General features: G+C 38.9%; 1 protein-coding gene across 1 annotated transcript in view; it reads left to right on the top strand.

Moving 5' to 3' along the window:
- The window catches only part of LOC135462011 (protein kinase C-binding protein NELL1-like), a 94403-nt gene that overhangs the window by 54620 nt on the left and 22236 nt on the right, over positions 1 to 17547 (top strand). The window contains exons 5-7 of the mRNA XM_064739345.1: positions 1032 to 1104; positions 1989 to 2071; positions 8288 to 8419. Of these exons, the coding sequence (XP_064595415.1) occupies positions 1032 to 1104; positions 1989 to 2071; positions 8288 to 8419 (288 nt within the window). The remainder of the gene's footprint in view (positions 1 to 1031; positions 1105 to 1988; positions 2072 to 8287; positions 8420 to 17547) is intronic.

Genomic DNA, 17547 nt, shown 5'->3' with positions numbered 1-17547 from the left:
ATATGGATCACTGCTGGTTAAAGTCTTTGGTTCTGAAAACTTTCCTTTGTTTCACAAAATTCAAAATGGCACTAACTGTTTCTGTTTTGCAACATCACTCCAATTTTGTTTTTTTGGAAGTAATATCTCACTTTGTGTGCATGCAACTTATCCATGAAAAATTGATCAAGTCATCTGTTTGGTGAATTCCATGAAATTTGGTAAAAAATAATTGTATAATTCGTATGTGTTTATCACTCTTTCATCATTATTAACCAGCTGCAACTTGCTGATGGTCGTGGGTTTACCCCCGGGCTCTGCCGTGTTTCCTCCCACCATATAGTGCTGGCCACTTTTGTATAAATGAAGTATTCTTGAGTACAGCATAAATCGCCAATCAAATATTTAATAAAACATTAAGCAATTTTGATTTGGAAATATTGTTGGATGAAAGAAACCTGTTTAAAGCAAGTTGGTATTGATTAGGACTGTCCTGGTAAAAGTTTTTTCGGCATTTTTATTTCTTGAATGCATAATGTATTATGGTAACATAATGTCTTTTCCAAAAAGAATTCAAGTACAAAGCTATTACATGGGGAGATTCAACTGTGATATCTTTCCAGGTTGTGAGTTCAAATCTAAGCTTACCCCAGGCTGAGATAAGATGTGATCTCTACAAATTTGTCTAATCCTGCTGGAAACTCTTTGAGGTTGAATGGACATCACCTTTGCTTAATCCTGACTTGCAGTCATCCTGACTGCAGAATGAAGATCATGTGACTTGATTGAATGCACTTAAACTTTTCGTATGGTTTGAATCTCTGTCAGTCCCTCTGGCTACTCTGTACTTTAGTCGGAAAGCCTGCCATGTACTTGATCAGCATCGTAATAAACAAACTTCCCACGGAGGCAGTGGCAACCAATTAGGCTATGTGGAAAATCACCTTGTATCACCTTGGTGATTCACCTTGTACTAAACTCCCCCTTAACTTAATTATTAATCCTATATTGTTGCAACACGGATCAGTCCATTCGATGTTCTTTGTTGACAGGGAGCATTACAAGATGTGAAAATTGTCACACAAGCACATGGGTACTTATTACAATGTCCCCTCCATAACACAGGTTAGTGGAATGTGCACAGTAAATGTGTGAATGTGAATTATTTCACTCAGTGTGCAGTTTATTGTATTGAGGCTACGGTGGAATGTGTTGAGTGTACAGTGGAATGTGTTGAATTAATGTTCTGCCGAATGTGTTGAGTGTACAGTGGAATGTGTTGAATTAATGTTCTGCCGAATGTGTTGAGTGTACAGTGGAATGTGTTGAATTAATGTTCTGCCGAATGTGTTGAGTGTACAGTGGAATGTGTTGAATGTACTGCCAGATGTGTTGTGTTTCAGTGGAATGTGTTGACCGTATGGTGGAATATGTTTTGTTTACAGTAGAATGTGTTTTGTGTACAGTGGAATGTGTTTTGTGTACAGTGGAAATTACTGATGTAAAGACTAGTGCGTTGGTTCTCTATTTCTAAATCTGAAATAATGTATAGTGCAATATCAAACACCATCAAGCTAAATTCATAAATGTCTTTTGCATGATGTCTGATGCCTTAAATATTGTATTTCAAGGAAAAGCATGTCGATAATTCTTAGCTGTTTCAGGTCTACAAATAATAAATTCCAGTAACATTTTGTCGTGCAAGTTCTGAATAACAACTATGTTAAATGAAGAATCATGTTAAAGATCTTGCTGTGGAACTCTCAGACTAAAAGTAGGCTATATCTAGGGACAAAGCCAGTCGGACTGACTAAATTCATCTGTTTGGTCACATGATACATCACAATGGAGACAGCAACCAGAATTCCCGACTTCCAAGGTTTTATTTTTAAAAACAAAGCATCATGATGCTGGTCATTTTGAATCCCTAAATCCTTAGTCTTTTAGCCAGGTCATCAGCTTTCCTTGTCATTTGTTTATGTTACTTGTATGGTTGTCTTTCATTACAGATTGTCCTACCTGTGCCCAGTACCAAGATTTAGAAGCAAAGGTGGAACAAATGTATACATTATATGAAAATTTATCAGTAAAGGTAAGAAATTTAATGTGTTTTTAAACTTTTCACAACGTCTCATATGCTGCGTATAGGCTGTGCTCGATTTTCCAGGTAACATCCCAGTAGGGCATTATACTTGGTTTCTGTTAATGAGATCAACTTGCATGCTATCAGTTTAATCTTTGGTTGTCTTTGACAGCATGTGAGTGCTCTCTGTCCTTCAGGAAATAAAGTCTGGTGTGAAGAAAAGTTATGCCAAAGGTTATTTTCTTAGCAATTTATTTAACAATTCATTACTTCAAATACCAATGCGGTCGCTGTGAGTTCAAGTCCAGCTCATGCTGGCTTCCTCTCCGGCCGTAAGTGGAAAGGTCTGCCAGCAACCTGCGGATGGTCGTGGGTTTCCCCCGGGCTGTGCCCGGTTTCCACCCACCATAATGCTGGCTGCCGTCGTATAAGTGAAATATTCTTGAGTACGGCGTAAAACACCAATCAAAAAAAAAAAAAAAAAAAAAAATTACTTCAAATGAAAGATTGTTCAAGATAGTAATTTTTTTTGTCCCCGATATGAAAAATTAGCATCTGTCCTTCCATCTAGATCCTGTTTTACTGTACAGCTATGTGTAAAACTGTCAGAAAGTAGTAAAATTTACAAGTTTTATAATCGCTTTCAGCATAATATCATCAGGCCCACAATTTTGCACAAACAGATACATATTTTGGGGGTCGCAATTCTGCAGGCTTAAGGCCATTTTTTTCTTACCTAATATCATAAAATATAAATTTTAATTGTCTTAAATGTTTATAGATAAAAAGTTTTATACATATAGATTTCTAGATATACTATTTTTTAAGTATGCTGGTTTTCGAGTTTTGACTGTTTTGGTTTTTTCTTATCTGATTTTAAACATGTCTGAACTTTTTGTTTTATTTTTGATGTTCTCATTATCATTTCGAAACCTTAACCATCTCGTGTTTTCACCCTGTTTTCGCCACGATATGGCTGAAATATTGCCGACGTGGAGTGAAGCCATAATCATTCATTCATTCTAACCTAATACTAGGTACATTATACTGATAGGGAAAGTATTATCAAATGATTTATACACTCCACTGACAAACGGACACTTTTGAGACTTGCATAATATACGTCCAAAAAGTATAAGATAGGGCAATATAAAACATAATTTACAAAAAAGGTAAATAAAAATAATCAGAAACATGGGATTCTTCAGTCTGAGGGAAGGGGTAGTGAAGCAATCCCTCTGCACTCCGTGGTTGAGGTGGTGTTTAGCTGGAGATTGCCAGGAAGTGTTGTTATTGTAAACAGTTATTGAACATGAAGATGGATTACCTGTTCGCTGAACCAATCAGGTAGAATAACACTGTATGCACATGTGTAATTAATGATGCTGGAAGCAGGTAATATCTCTCACGCAGTACCCTGATCTGTCCAGTGACCCATCTCTTGGCTACAGTTAAGGATGGCCAGAGCTGGCTAGACCACCCTGATGTCTTAGACAGAAATTGTGTGTTAATACACTAAGTGCCAGCAGCTTGAGTGTTGGTGAGATTAGTTGACGTGTAACTATGGCATGCCTACAGATGAAGAATCATAAGGCTGTGTGTAGGTGTATTGGTAGATTGTATGATTCATGCAGGTTTAAAATAAAGCGGAGTCATAAAAATTGGCGACATATGATTGTTGGCCATAATTATTTGTTCCAAAAATTTCCGTTTCGAAGGCAAGGAAAGGACTTAAAGTATTCTTCATGGTCTGGTGCAGATGTTTAAATTTTCTCAGTAGCTGGTTTCATCCTACCTCCACACTTTCCAAGATCAATAATATACAAGTGAAAACCTGTTAAACATCCATTAAACATATAAAAACAAATAAATATAAATCTCGAAGTAAAACTGAGTGACTTGAAAAAATCATGAAGAAATTTTAAATCTATGTATAGCATGTCTGTAATATTAAAACTGAGTACATGTACTCGTAAAAGAGTACATGTACTCGTAATACTAGCAAATATAGCCACCATTTACACTTTTGCTCAATGCAGTATTCAAATTGGACCCTCACATGCAGACTGCAACTGGCTAATTGAATCACATGCTCTGAAAACTTTTCTAGACTCATCAGGCCACTCTAAATCTATTGGCTGCAAACACCCTGCTACTGAAATATTGGCTGAAAATATTGTGAAACAACTGGCTGTGTTAAACAGCATGCAGGCTTTCTGATTGGTTGAACTAAGGCTACTTTGATTGGCTGGAATTTAATTCACTGGATCGAAGCTGAATCCATTTGTGTGTGTAAACCACATTCAGTAAACATTGAATTGCATGTATATTAATTTACTGGTGTAAAATTCTAGGGGTCACGAGATTGTTAGGACTTACATCTGCGCCATACCTGAAAAGAACATTTGCATTTACAGTAATCACATGTGTATGCCCAGAATTACATGTATTTCTTCAATCTTTTTGCCTGTTTGCAATTTGTTTATTCAAGCATATTCTGAAGGCATTCTGTGTACACTGGTGTAAAATTTCATTTTTTGTGAAGCCTTGAAATTGACCAATCCAACCAGTGTGGTTTTTGTCTCCAAAATGAACTTTAAAATGTGTATAAATTGCACTGAAAGTTGAGCTTTCGTATGTGAAAAGGTTGAGGAAATAGGGAGTCGTCATTTAGTGTGCACATTTGAAATCTTTCCCTTTTGTACCGAGTAAGGGTTTCTTCCTCAGAAACTTCGTATTCCATCAATCATATAGAAGTTGGGATTGGTTCCAACTGTGACTCTGATACTACTTGGTGCTCTTCAAATTAATTGACTTCAAATTAATCTTGATAAAAAAACATCCTTAGTAGATGGGAATTAAGCTTGTCAGAGTGTAGATATCCGTTAAGTAGATGATTAATTATGGAAAGGTGCACTGTGTTGAATGAAAGGTCTTGCACACAATTATTAAAGAAGAAATGGCTTCCTGACATACTAATGTCTCAGATCAGCATGCTGATAATGGTTTTACCACAGTGTGAATGTTTCCAACATGTTCATCCTAAGGTGTCGCATTTAAAGGTGAATTTTGCTGTGGTTCTAAAGGCAAAGAAATTTCAAAATTTAAGTAATATCATTTGATGGACTTTTTCAAAACACTGTAGGAAGTAAAAAACAAAGGTTGAGTTGATTAAGCTAATTTGCTTTTAATTACCAAAATGCACATTATATACAAATTATGTTGAGAGTCGGCGCATATTAAGATGCAGTGAGGGGGTAATTATTTATGTCACTGTCTGTCCAGTCTTGATTTTGATACCCATTTGGATTTAATAAAATCTATGGCTCTATGACAGAAATTATGCCCAGAGCATTGTTAGGTTGTTGTAAGGTCATCTGTGACTGAAGTCACAGAGGTGGGGAAGGATCTTCATGAAAACGTGTCAACACTTTGCAAACTGTTTTTGTTAAAATTGTTGAAAATATTAAAGTGGTACAATTGTATTAGAGCTTTCTCTCGATGCCCCTCAGCCCCCCCCCCTCCCCCCCCCCTCGCTTAAATGGTCTGTGGGTAGGAAGTAGCTTATATCCTGGTTTGTATGCCTTCCCCCCAGTCCCTGTCACCTGTATTACTAAGGTTACTGTACCACCCACATCACTGGGCCTGATCATCCCCCACAAATCCCCTCTCAGCTGCTAAGAGCAATTTCCCACCCCTTACCCTAATTCAAACCGGCTTGAAAACATTTGTGTCCAATTACAACCTTATAATATCAGCAACTGGAAGGATAAGAATAATTACTTCTGTGACCCTTAAATTCCCCACAAGTATGTGTGGTGGGTAAGGGATGACCATGCAGGCCCAGTCACGCTACCCCTTAGAAATAGGCATGCATATATAAACACTCTAGTAAGCAAACAAGACAGCCAACCCTCCTTAGTTAAACGTTATCATACTGAAAACCACAGCTTGTCTGAAAAAAAAATATAGAGGTGTTTAAAAAATGATTTACTCAATGTATTTATTACCCATTAACTGGAGTGTGATGCAGTTCTATCCCAGATGTGTGAGGAATTGCAAGAGCTTGTGTGCTACTTGCTATTGAAGCTATCGAAATTCATTGAAGTTGGTGTTTATATGTTTGTACAAAATTTAGATTACTGATGTATGTACTGAAAAAAGCTTGTTTTATTATTTGCTGTACATTTATTCATTTTTTTGAGGAGGTGAGTTGAGATGCTTATATTGTAAAAATGTGATTGTTGGAATAATGAGAGGTGACTGTTGGAATAATGAGAGGTGACTGTTGGAATAACGAGAGGTGATTATTGGACTGACAAGATCATTGACAAGAGGTGATTGTTGGGCAGACAAAGGATGATTGTTGGAATGACAAGGAGTAATTGTGTGACTGACGAGAAGAGTGATTGTTGCAGTGGTGAGATCATTTTTGGAATGGTGAGAGGTGATACCATTAATATATAAGAGGTGTTGGAATGACAATTTAGGTGGTGATCGTAGGACAAACGAGGTGATTGTGGGACAGACAAAAGGTGACTGTTGGACAGACAAGAGGTGACTTGGACAGACAAGAGGTGATTGTTGGACGTGATTGTTGGACAGACAAGAGGTGATTGTTGGACAGACAAGAGGTGACTGTTGGACAGACAAGAGGTGTTTGTTGGACAGACAAGAGGTGACTGTTGGACAGACAAGAGGTGATTGTTGGACAGACAAGAGGTGACTGTTGGACAGACAAGAGGTGATTGTTGGACAGACAAGAGGTGACTGTTGGACAGACAAGAGGTGACTGTTGGACAGACAAGAGGTGATTGTTGGACGTGATTGTTGGACACACAAGAGGTGACTGTTGGACAGACAAGAGGTGATTGTTGGACAGACAAGAGGTGATTGTTGGACGTGACTGTTGGACAGACAAGAGGTGACTGTTGGACAGACAAGAGGTGACTGTTGCACAGACAAGAGGTGATTGTTGGACAGACAAGCTGTCATAGTTGGAGGGACAATTTTCAAGGCTCATGCCTACTTTGTTCTCTTGGCCTTGATGAAAGTAAGCAGTAATGGCACTTGCACACACAGTTCACTTGACTTTCACTATTCTGCCATACACATTGGGCTGTCTTTGTTGATGAAAATCTGTAATTCATATGACAGGTGGTTTACTTTAGACAGTTGAGGATTTAATACCGGTAGTAGAAACATGATAGAACCTAAAATCAAGTCACAACATCAGTTCTTGACAACTGTTGTGAGCAAGCCCCATTGGTTTCATTTTAGCTATGCTGATTAGCCCAGATTATTTATTTACATTGGAGGGACCTCCCGTGGCTGAGTTGGTTAGCACGTTAACTCAGCCTAATGACCCAGGAGCCCTCACCAATGCGGTCGCTATGAGTTCAAGTCCAGCTTGTGCTGGCTTCCTCTCCGGCTGTAAGTGGGAAGGTCTGCCAGCAACCTGTGGATAGTTGAGGGTTTCCACTGAGTCTGTGCCAGGTGTCCTCCCACCATAATGCTGGCCGCTGTCATATAAGTGAAATATTCTTGAGTAGGGCGTAAAACACCAATCAAATAAATAAATAAGCAAATTATTTACATTGGTTAATGATCAGCACAAGCGTCACTTAAGGGACAGACAAATATGATTACTTTCAAGAAAGGCCAAGAAAACACCAACGTCATGTCTGTGTTAGATGAAAGCCTATTCACCACTGTCCAGGAAAGTAGTTTGATTTAGAGTTTGAAATTTTGGACTGTATGCTGGCCTTTTCAGATTATATTGAGACCAGTGATGTCACATCAAACATATATATTAGAACTATGAATGCATTTGCTGAATAGGCTGTGAAACAAATTGTTTCAGGCACGTTATTGGAATCATTGATACCAACAGTAGAAACTGGTACTTTATAAGCCGTTTGCTCAGTTGGACAAATTCCAATAAGACGAATAAAATCGTTGTCATAAAAGGTGTATTTTTAGTCTTGCATCTGATATGTTGTTGTTCTTAGTGTTTGTGTTAAGTAAAGGAAACCACTAAATTTGGAGATAAACACTATTCTGGAAGAGGCTTTGTGTTTATGCCATTTTCTGCCCTTCAGTTCTTGACAGAGCTGAATTTGGAAGCATTGCTTTTTCTGAAATGCTATTTTTAAAATACAATCACCAACATTAAATAAGGTGTCAATACATTGCCTTACCACATTCTTTGAATTTTCTTTTCAGCTTCTGCAGGCAGAAGAGAGACTGACAGATTTGGAAAAATGTGAATGCCAAAAAAATTGTTATGATAACATGACAGTCCATAAAGAAGGGGATGTGTGGAGTCTGGATCAGTGTACTCTCTGTGATTGTATGGTGAGTAAAGGCTGTGGGTTAGTGAATCTGTGTACTTTCTGTGATTGTGTGGTGAGCAAAGGCTGTGGATTTGTGAATCTGTGTACTCTCTGTGATTGTATGGTGAGCAAAGGCTGTGGGTTTGTGAATCTGTGTACTCTCTGTGATGGTATGGTGAGTAAAGGCTGTGGGTTTGTGAATCTGTGTACTCTCTGTGATTGTATGGTGAGCAAAGGCTGTGGGTTTGTGAATCTGTGTACTCTCTGTGATTGTGTGGTGAGCAAAGGCTGTGGATTTGTGAATCTGTGTACTCTCTGTGATTGTATGGTGGGCAAAGGCTGTGGGTATGTGAATCTGTGTACTCTCTGTGATGGTATGGTGAGTATAGGCTGTGGGTTTGTGAATCTGTGTACTCTCTGTGATTGTATGGTGAGCAAAGGCTGTGCGTTTGTGAATCCGTGTACTCTCTGTGATTGTATGGTGAGTAAAGGCTGTGGGTTTGTGAATCTGTGTACTCTCTGTGATTGTGTGGTGAGCAAAGGCTGTGGGTTTGTGAATCTGTGTACTCTCCGTGATTGTATGGTGAGCAAAGGCTGTGGGTTTGTGAATCTATGTACTCTCCGTGATTGTATGGTGAGCAAAGGCTGTGGGTTTGTGAATCTATGTACTCTCCGTGATTGTATAATGAGTAAAGGATGTGGGTCTGTGAATCTGTGTACTCTCTGTAATTGTATAATGAGTAAAGGCTGTGGGTCTGTGAATTTGTGTTCTCTTTCTGATTGTTGTTTGTGTAATGGCTGTGGCTTTGTGAATCTGTGTACTCTTTCTGATTGTATTTCGCGTAATGGCTGTGCTTTTGTGAATCTGTGTACTTTCTCTGATTGCATTTTGCGTAATGGATGTGGTTTTGTGAATATGTGTACTCTCTCTGATTGCATTTTGCATAATGTATGTGGTTATGTGAATCTGTGCATGACTTCCTGGATTCCACTACATGGTACATGCGTTAGCATAAATGTTCATTCATTCATTTTTGTTGCTGTACTTCTGTAGTTCTCAGAGTGCATTTTGGGCAAGCTGAGGTAATTTGGTTGTGTATGTAATTAGTCCTTGAGGAGTGTCTGTTGCTGTCAGTCACATGGTTAATGGGTGACTGATACTGTATATCACTTGACCCTTGACAGACCAACATAATAGAACTTGCCAGACAACCCACTCACTTGGTTACAAATCCATAGGACTTTATTCCTGCCCTCCAACTTTGAAAGAGTTCCTACTCGTATACTGAACCATGCAGTGAATAAATAAAATAAATTCCGATGCTAGTCTATAAAGATATCTCAGTAAATGGATAAATCTCATAGACATAAATCTGTGTTCACACTGTGGCACTTTTCATACTTAAAGTGAAAAAACCCCAAAAAATTGAAGTACAAGAAACCTTAAACCTCTGAAAAGTGTTTGAAGAGGGGAGTTGGCCTGAACTTTAAAAAGATTGGGCTGGTGTGTTTATGTGAGAGTAATGCATAAATTTCTGATTTTAGGACTTGACATTAATCTAGTCTTATGCACGTGTGCATGTAAGTATACATATAATATATTACAAATGAATGAGGGAATTTCAAGTTTCGCAATGATTTTGTGCTGTGACGTCTTCGCTTTACCTCACAGAGAGACGTATCGGGAGCCGGTTAAAGTAAAGCCTTTAACTACCATGACTATGTTTGTTGTAGATATAAAATGCACTTAGATAAGTGCTACTTAACACTAAGTACACTTCATGAAACTGGCACCTAGTCATTTTAACATGGGCCACAGGTAACTACTATATAAACAGAAATTAACCACAAAAGACTACTTAAATTACACATCTTATTTTGTGAATAATCTAAGATATATATCTTTTGTTAAGTCATCTTTTTGGGATAATTCTTCTTATTGTATATATATATATATATATATATATATATATATATATATATATTGCTCCTCAGTGTTGAAAATGTGTGATGTAATTTAACCATAAGATCTCACCATGATAGTGTAATGTTGAATATGACTGAAAAAAGTATAAAGTATAAGGTTAAACCCCAAGCATACAAACAGACATTTAGTCAGTTTCATGAACATTTATTATATTCTTTATGTTTATTCCTATACTGCAAGTCTGGTTGCCTTCATGTGAACCGGCATTCCCCCGAATTATATATATATATATATATATATGGAATTGGGCTGGTTACCTTGAATCTTCCCTTTCTTTTGGCAGCTGGCCAAACTCTGACTAGACACTGAATAAAGAACTGACAATTCCCTGTCTGGGGTTTCTTATCAAATTTGTGGAATCTTGTGACATCACCTTGGCTTGGCATCCGATCCTTCGAGTTATGTCATTGTCAGTATTGGCTTCCTTAAAGAATAGATGCCATCTGGTAATTAGAAAGTATCACCTCAGGATCGGTGGAAAGTTCTAAACTTTGCCAACTGGTGCATTGTTTCAAAGGAAAGTATGATTCATCATGGACAGATAGTACTGAGAGCATTTACAGTGTAAGAAGCCAATCACAAAAACAAATTATGAGGATGTGCTAATTTTATTACATACTTCTTGAATATCTGCATTTATGCAGTTTTTTTTAGTTTTTTTTTTATTAGTTAGCGAAGTTTTCACACCAGTATGTGTTGCACACAGGTGTATTTTATGATAGGGACTAACAAATAGTCTTTGAATTAACAAATAATTATACACATGAAATAAGAAAAGTTTCAAATTTACACAATCTAAAGTCCATGTACTGAGTTCAGCCTAACCTTTCGTAATTCTGCAGACTGTTAACTTTGGAATCAAGGAATCCAGATAAGGCATATTGGAATTCACTTCTATTTGTATACGGCTGACCGTCAGTCTGCAGAGGACAATTCAGGGCCAAAGGGAGATTTTAACTTGTTTGAAACTCAAACACATCAGTTATTGTCTTTGGGATTGAGGCAGTGTATCTTGCCACTTAATCTGAAATGAACTGGTCTTGAAGGGCCAATATAAGCGCAACATGTAATTGGGCTGTTGGTGGAAATCATGGTAAATTGTGCTTTGAGACAGCTGATATTGGAAGAAGTGTATTCTATGTGTTCAGGAAAGAGTTTAGGCTAATTGCCAGGTTTATTGGCTGCAACCTCATCCAGGGTTCGTTGCATCGTCATCTTGACTGCTCAGGACAAAAGATACGATACCAGGGGCAATTTACGGCCTTTTCCCTGTATGTATATTTGGGGATGACGTGTTCGCCTGGGGTATGTGTGCGGATGAATTCCCGACTGCAAGGACGTGGCCTCTCGTTTGAATCAAACAGAACGATCACAGAACTTGATTCTTTTCAAACAGAGCTCTAGATATTACTACGTCTTACTCATCCTTTCCCTTTATCCAATCCACACTTGGCATCATGCCAGCTTTCCATCCCCTCAGGGCCACACACTTTACAACTGATCAATTGGCTAGCTTCAGAGAAGTTTTGTCAGACTTTCACTTTCTTATCCCTGTAGAAAAGAAAGAAAAAGGAGGATAAAGAAAATACAGCCAAAGCCTCATTGCTGTACAACTCATGCTTTGGTACAATTCATGACAGACTCAAGGGAATTGTAAACTGTGCAGTGGACAAGTTTTGATGGTTGTGGAAATTTGTAAACTGCAAGATGGGTTTGATTGGAGTTTGTGGATGAAGGTTTTGTATTCATTAAAGTGAGATAGATAGTTGATTACGAGATAAAATATTTTGTATGCTCATATGCTTTATAAAATAGAATTTTAAAATAAAAATTTCTCATTAATGATAACATCACAAATGACATAGAAATTCAAAAGTATTTTAGCTTTTATAGCCTTTAACCCCTTAACACAATGGTATTGGGCATCTGTCTATCCATTTCCTAAATATTGTGAGAAACGATCGATGCATGTTTAATTATAATATTTGGAGGTCCACTAAGAAGCTTTACTGAAATTGAATGTTTTCTGACCCAGTACCTTGTGGTCAGAATTTGTGTTTGGATTGTCATATATTACCTTAGTTACATGTCCGCCAGTTTCTCCTTGTACTACCATGAATTCTTTTTCTAATGGTGAGGGACAATACGGAGAAACTAAGCACCATGATCAAAACATTCTTTACATGTTCAGTTTGAAGTCATCCGGGGCATGATACCTGTGATTAATGTAAGGAAACCTCAGAATTGTTGATGGTGTCATTGGAGATAGACAGATTTTGACAATGTATCTTAATTTAGTTAAATTTTGAACATAATTTCATTGAGGATTTGAACTTGATGAAATGATTTAATTTGTCTTTTCTGTACTGGTAACAAGTTTTCCTTGTGTTTCTGAAGGTGACAGTCCACTTGCTATTATGCAATCCTTAGCATATTGGCTTTCAGTTTATTGACTTAATTTATTTGATCGATGTTTTACGCTGTACTCAATAAATATTTCACTTATATGACGGCAGCCATATTGGCTTTTATCATTGTTTCTGTATCTGCATGTGAAAATTGTTAGTTTAGTCGATGAAGCGGCTCGCCATTAGCTGGCCTGGTTTGCCTGCGTGCTGGCACAAGGGTTGGGCTGTTTACAGTTGAATGAGAGTGGTACACTCTGGGTTGACTAATGTTTTAAAAGCCCATTGGCGGGATAAACTTATGCTTTCTGCCACAAGAGTTAATGGCTGGTGATGACCCAGGCAAGTCATTTCACAGTAAACATCATCACTTAGGCAACGAATTTGTTAGCAAACAAATGATAAAGGCAAATATTAATCTAGATTTGCTTGTCTGGTTGAGAAAAAAAAAAGGGACTCAGGTCATTAGAAAGAGATTGCAATTCACAGCTTAGTCGATAGCCATTAAGATAAATGTTTGTGTTACACAACTACTGTAGACCCTTAAATGTCTCGTATACTGGAACAAATAAATCTTACTAATACCATGTATGCACAGTCTATTGCCAGATTTACTGGATGAAACTAAGTCAGACTGAGTTTGGTCCTTTCGTGAAAGTAAAAAGCATTAACCTGTAGAATCTTGTCATCCAACAAATAGTCCTTTCACTTCATTGCATGTTTGCTAATGGTAAGTAATTTCTATTGGCAAAGAGTTGTGTGTTTTGGTATTGATCCTGATAATAGGACTAACATAGCTGTATCGATCTTTCCTTGGGTTTCCGGACGATTGTATCCAAGTTGCCTACTCCAGGGATATCCTTAGGGACATTGTTCTTTATTGCAAAAATTTGATGAGGTATCCGACCTTCAGATTTTTTTTACTCCAGATCTGACCTTGTTTCCTGAAATTGATTTTGGGAGCGTCTTTATTAGGTCAAGCCCTGGTAAGAAGAAGTAGACATTTCCTGATGAGTCATCTGTGTGTTCTTTTCCAAACTTTGGACTTGTTAATCTTGAGCTGATGCCAGAATGCAGTGTTTGCTTGTCATGTGGCTTTAACTTCTGTAAGAGGCATCTATTGTGCTATGACTCACATGTGGTCATTTTTCATTAGTCTTGTAGGGACATTTTGTGGCTTCCAATCACATGACATGTACCTGAAACACTACAAAGAAGCACAGACGGCAGACTGATGATGTTGATGTATTTGTCACCTCACACACCTCAGTGTATTTACTTCTGTATGTGTAGCTGTAAACCTGTGCATGTAGCTGTGAACCTGTAGGTGTAGCTGTAAACCTGTATGTGTGGCTGTAAACCTGTATGTGTGGCTGTTAACCTGTGAATGTGGCTGTAAACCTGTACGAGTGGCTGTAAACCCATACATGTGGCTGTAAACCCGTATGTGTGGCTGTAAACCTGTAAGTGTGGCTGTAAACCTGTAGGTGTGGCTGTAAACCTGTATGTGTGGCTGTAAACCCGTAAGTGTAGCTGTAAACCCGTATGAGTGGCTGTAAACCGGTATGTGTGGCTGTAAACCCGTACGTGTGGCTGTAAACCTGTAAGTGTAGCTGTAAACCTGTAGGTGTGGCTGTAAACCTGTAGGTGTGGCTGTAAACCTGTATGTGTGGCTGTAAACCCGTAAGTGTAGCTGTAAACCCGTATGAGTGGCTGTAAACCCGTACGTGTGGCTGTAAACCTGTAAGTGTAGCTGTAAACCTGTACGTGTAGCTATAAACCTGATTGTTGGACTCCATGTTACTGAGTCTACCACACGGAGTCATTTTGTGCTATTCATGTGTTTCCATATAATCATTTATTTCATTTTACGCGTTATTATGTTGTGATGAACTATTGTTATGACATATTTTGAAGGCCTTGTGGAATCAAATATTTTGTGAAGTGATAAGCATCTTTCATTAAATAAAAATATTATTATGATATAAAGGAAAGAATGGTGAGTCTTTTTTCATGGCACCATTCTGTATCACTGCTTTTGAATGACTGTTAAAAGTCAATTCTTTAGTTTTCTTTTTTTCCCTCTAGACTGTCAGGTCAAGCTGATTAAGCTGGCTAAGTTTTGAAAGGTTAAAAATTTGGTGTTCAGCCTCTACAGTCCAGTTCAAGCAGTTATCCATTGTGTTCAGCCTTTATAGTGCAGTACAGGTACATAACTCTGGTATTCAGCCTCTACAGTATAGTGCAGTTCAGGTACTTTGATATTCATGGTGTTCTGCCTCTGTAGTGCAATGCAGTGCAGGTACAAATTCATGGTGTTCAGCCTCTACAGTGCAGTGCAGGTACATGTACTTGTTGTTCAGCCTCTATAGTGCAATGCAGTGCAGGTACAAATTCATGGTGTTCAGCCTCTACAGTGCAGCGCACGTACCTGTTTGTGGTGTTCAGTTTCTACAGTCCAGTGCATTTACATAATCATGGTGTTCAGTCTCTGTAGTGCAGAGCAAGTGCATATTCATGATGTTCAGCCTCTGTAGTGCAGTGCAGGTACATGTTCATTGTGTTCAGCCTCTATAGTGCAGGTACATGTTCATGGTGTTCAGCATCTATAGTGCAGTGCAAGTGCATATTCATGATGTTCAGCCTCTGTAGTGCAGCGTTGCAGTGGAGGTACATATTCATGGTGTTCAGTCTCTGTAGTGCACAGCAAGTGCATATTCATGATGTTCAGCCTCTGTAGTGCAGCGCATTGCAGTGGAGGTACATATTCATGGTGTTCAGTCTCTGTAGTGCAGTACAGGTACATGTTCATGGTGTTTGTCCTCTATTGCACAATGCAGGTACATGTTCATGATGTTCAGCCTCTGTAGTGCAGTACAGGTACATGTTCATGGTGTTCAGCCTCAATAGTTCAGTGCAGGTACATGATCATGGTGTTCAGCCTCTGTAGTGCAGTGCAGGTACATGATCATGGTGTTCAGCCTCTGTAGTGCAGTGCAGGTACATGTTCATGGTGTTCAGCCTCTATAATGCAGTGTAGGTACATGATCATGGTGTTCAGCCTCTGTAGTGCAGTGCAGGTACATGTTCATGGTGTTCAGCCTCTATAATGCAGTGTAGGTACATGTTCATTGTGTTCAGCCTCTATAGTGCAGTGCAGGTACATGTTCATGGTGTTCAGCCTCAATAGTTCAGTGCAGGTACATGATCATGGTGTTCAGCCTCTATAGTGCAGTGCAGGTACATGTTCATGGTGTTCAGCCTCTATAATGCAGTGTAGGTACATGTTCATTGTGTTCAGCCCCTGTAGTGAAGTGCAGGTACATGTTCATGGTGTTCAGCCTATATAGTGCAGTGCAGGTACATATTCATGGGTTTCAGCTTCTCTAGTGCAGTGCAGGTATGTATCCTTTGCAGTGTTGCAAAGCACTGCCTGTACATCTGGTTGCTGCTAAATAGATACATTGTTTATTGCTCCATTTCTAATGCAATTGCACATCTGCTCTCCTGGGCCAATTATGAATTAAGTCGTGCTGACAAGAGAAGAAAAGAAAACTTCAAAGGTAGATTGCATTACATAACTTTTTATTGACGATGAGTAACTTGTCTGCTAGACTGCTGACAGTAAGCATATGTGAAGTTTGCTGTCTGGCTTCCCTCTACTTTCTTACTGGCCTAGGTTGTTCTCTTCATGCTCAACTCTCGATGTACAGAAGCACTGTCTCAATTATGACGAGTTATCAGTTAATGGTGGAATCATCTTTCAGCTAGGATAAGAAAGGGCAGGGTCAGCTCTAAGTGCATGAAGGGTAACAGCCAGGAGTGCTAAATGAACCACGGACCCAGGGTGGAGTTTAGGCTGGCGGGTGGCTGCTAGTCTGTCTGGCTGTGCACTGCCACTGCCATCCCTGCATGCCAGGCTATTTTAGTGTGCCACCAACACAAGCTGCTATTCCTGGCTGGCTTCCTGCTGGAAAATGCCAGATATCTCCCTCAATGAGCCTCACATCTCCTTACAGTTTCTGTCTGCCCCCGTGCACTGCCTTAGTCCGCCAGGTAGGCACAGCCGGCTGTGCTGTCTAACCTGTATAGGTGTTTAGTCTGCTGCGGGACCTGTTCGCTTACGCCAGGGGTCGCCAGGAGGCAGTATGTTGGATAGCCACCAAACCACGCCCTTGCCCGACGTCTGGGTCTCGCCACTACACACACTTTTCACCTCAGACAAACACTTGCCTCTGTAGTTCTCTGTGTATGATCTCTTCACTAGTTAGTGTACATGCTCTTTAAGTTCTTCTAGTTTAGATGACTCAGTTTTGACCCCCTACTCTTCTGACTTTGGAGGTGTTTGTTGTGAACGTGTGTATAAATTATCATTCACTTAGCTTGAAAGAAATTCGCCTTGAATTGCAATAGGTAATGCAAGTGTAGCCCACATCCCCATAATTCATCAAGTATTGCAGTAATGTTTGGCCTTCCAAAGCTGATATGTTAAGTCAAAGGAATAAAGACATACAACATATCTTAGACATCCAGGTTGTTGAAGGAGATTTCATGCTAGGAGTTGATTTATGTTACTTGTATAAAGTTGTGGGAGGTGCATTTATACACTCATCTGTCACAGTTTGACCATGATCTCATTATTTTGAAATGTAACTTAATTTTTGGGGGAAAATTTCAGCTTCTTAACAATGTGAACTGTTGTTAGATAGAAGAAAGATTTCTTTCTTTTTTCAATTGTAACATACGTGTACAAGCTAT

This window comes from Liolophura sinensis, chromosome 1 (genome assembly GCF_032854445.1).
Source record: "Liolophura sinensis isolate JHLJ2023 chromosome 1, CUHK_Ljap_v2, whole genome shotgun sequence".
NCBI classification, from domain to species: Eukaryota; Metazoa; Mollusca; class Polyplacophora; order Chitonida; family Chitonidae; genus Liolophura; species Liolophura sinensis.
This window is presented reverse-complemented; position numbering and strand designations above follow the sequence as displayed.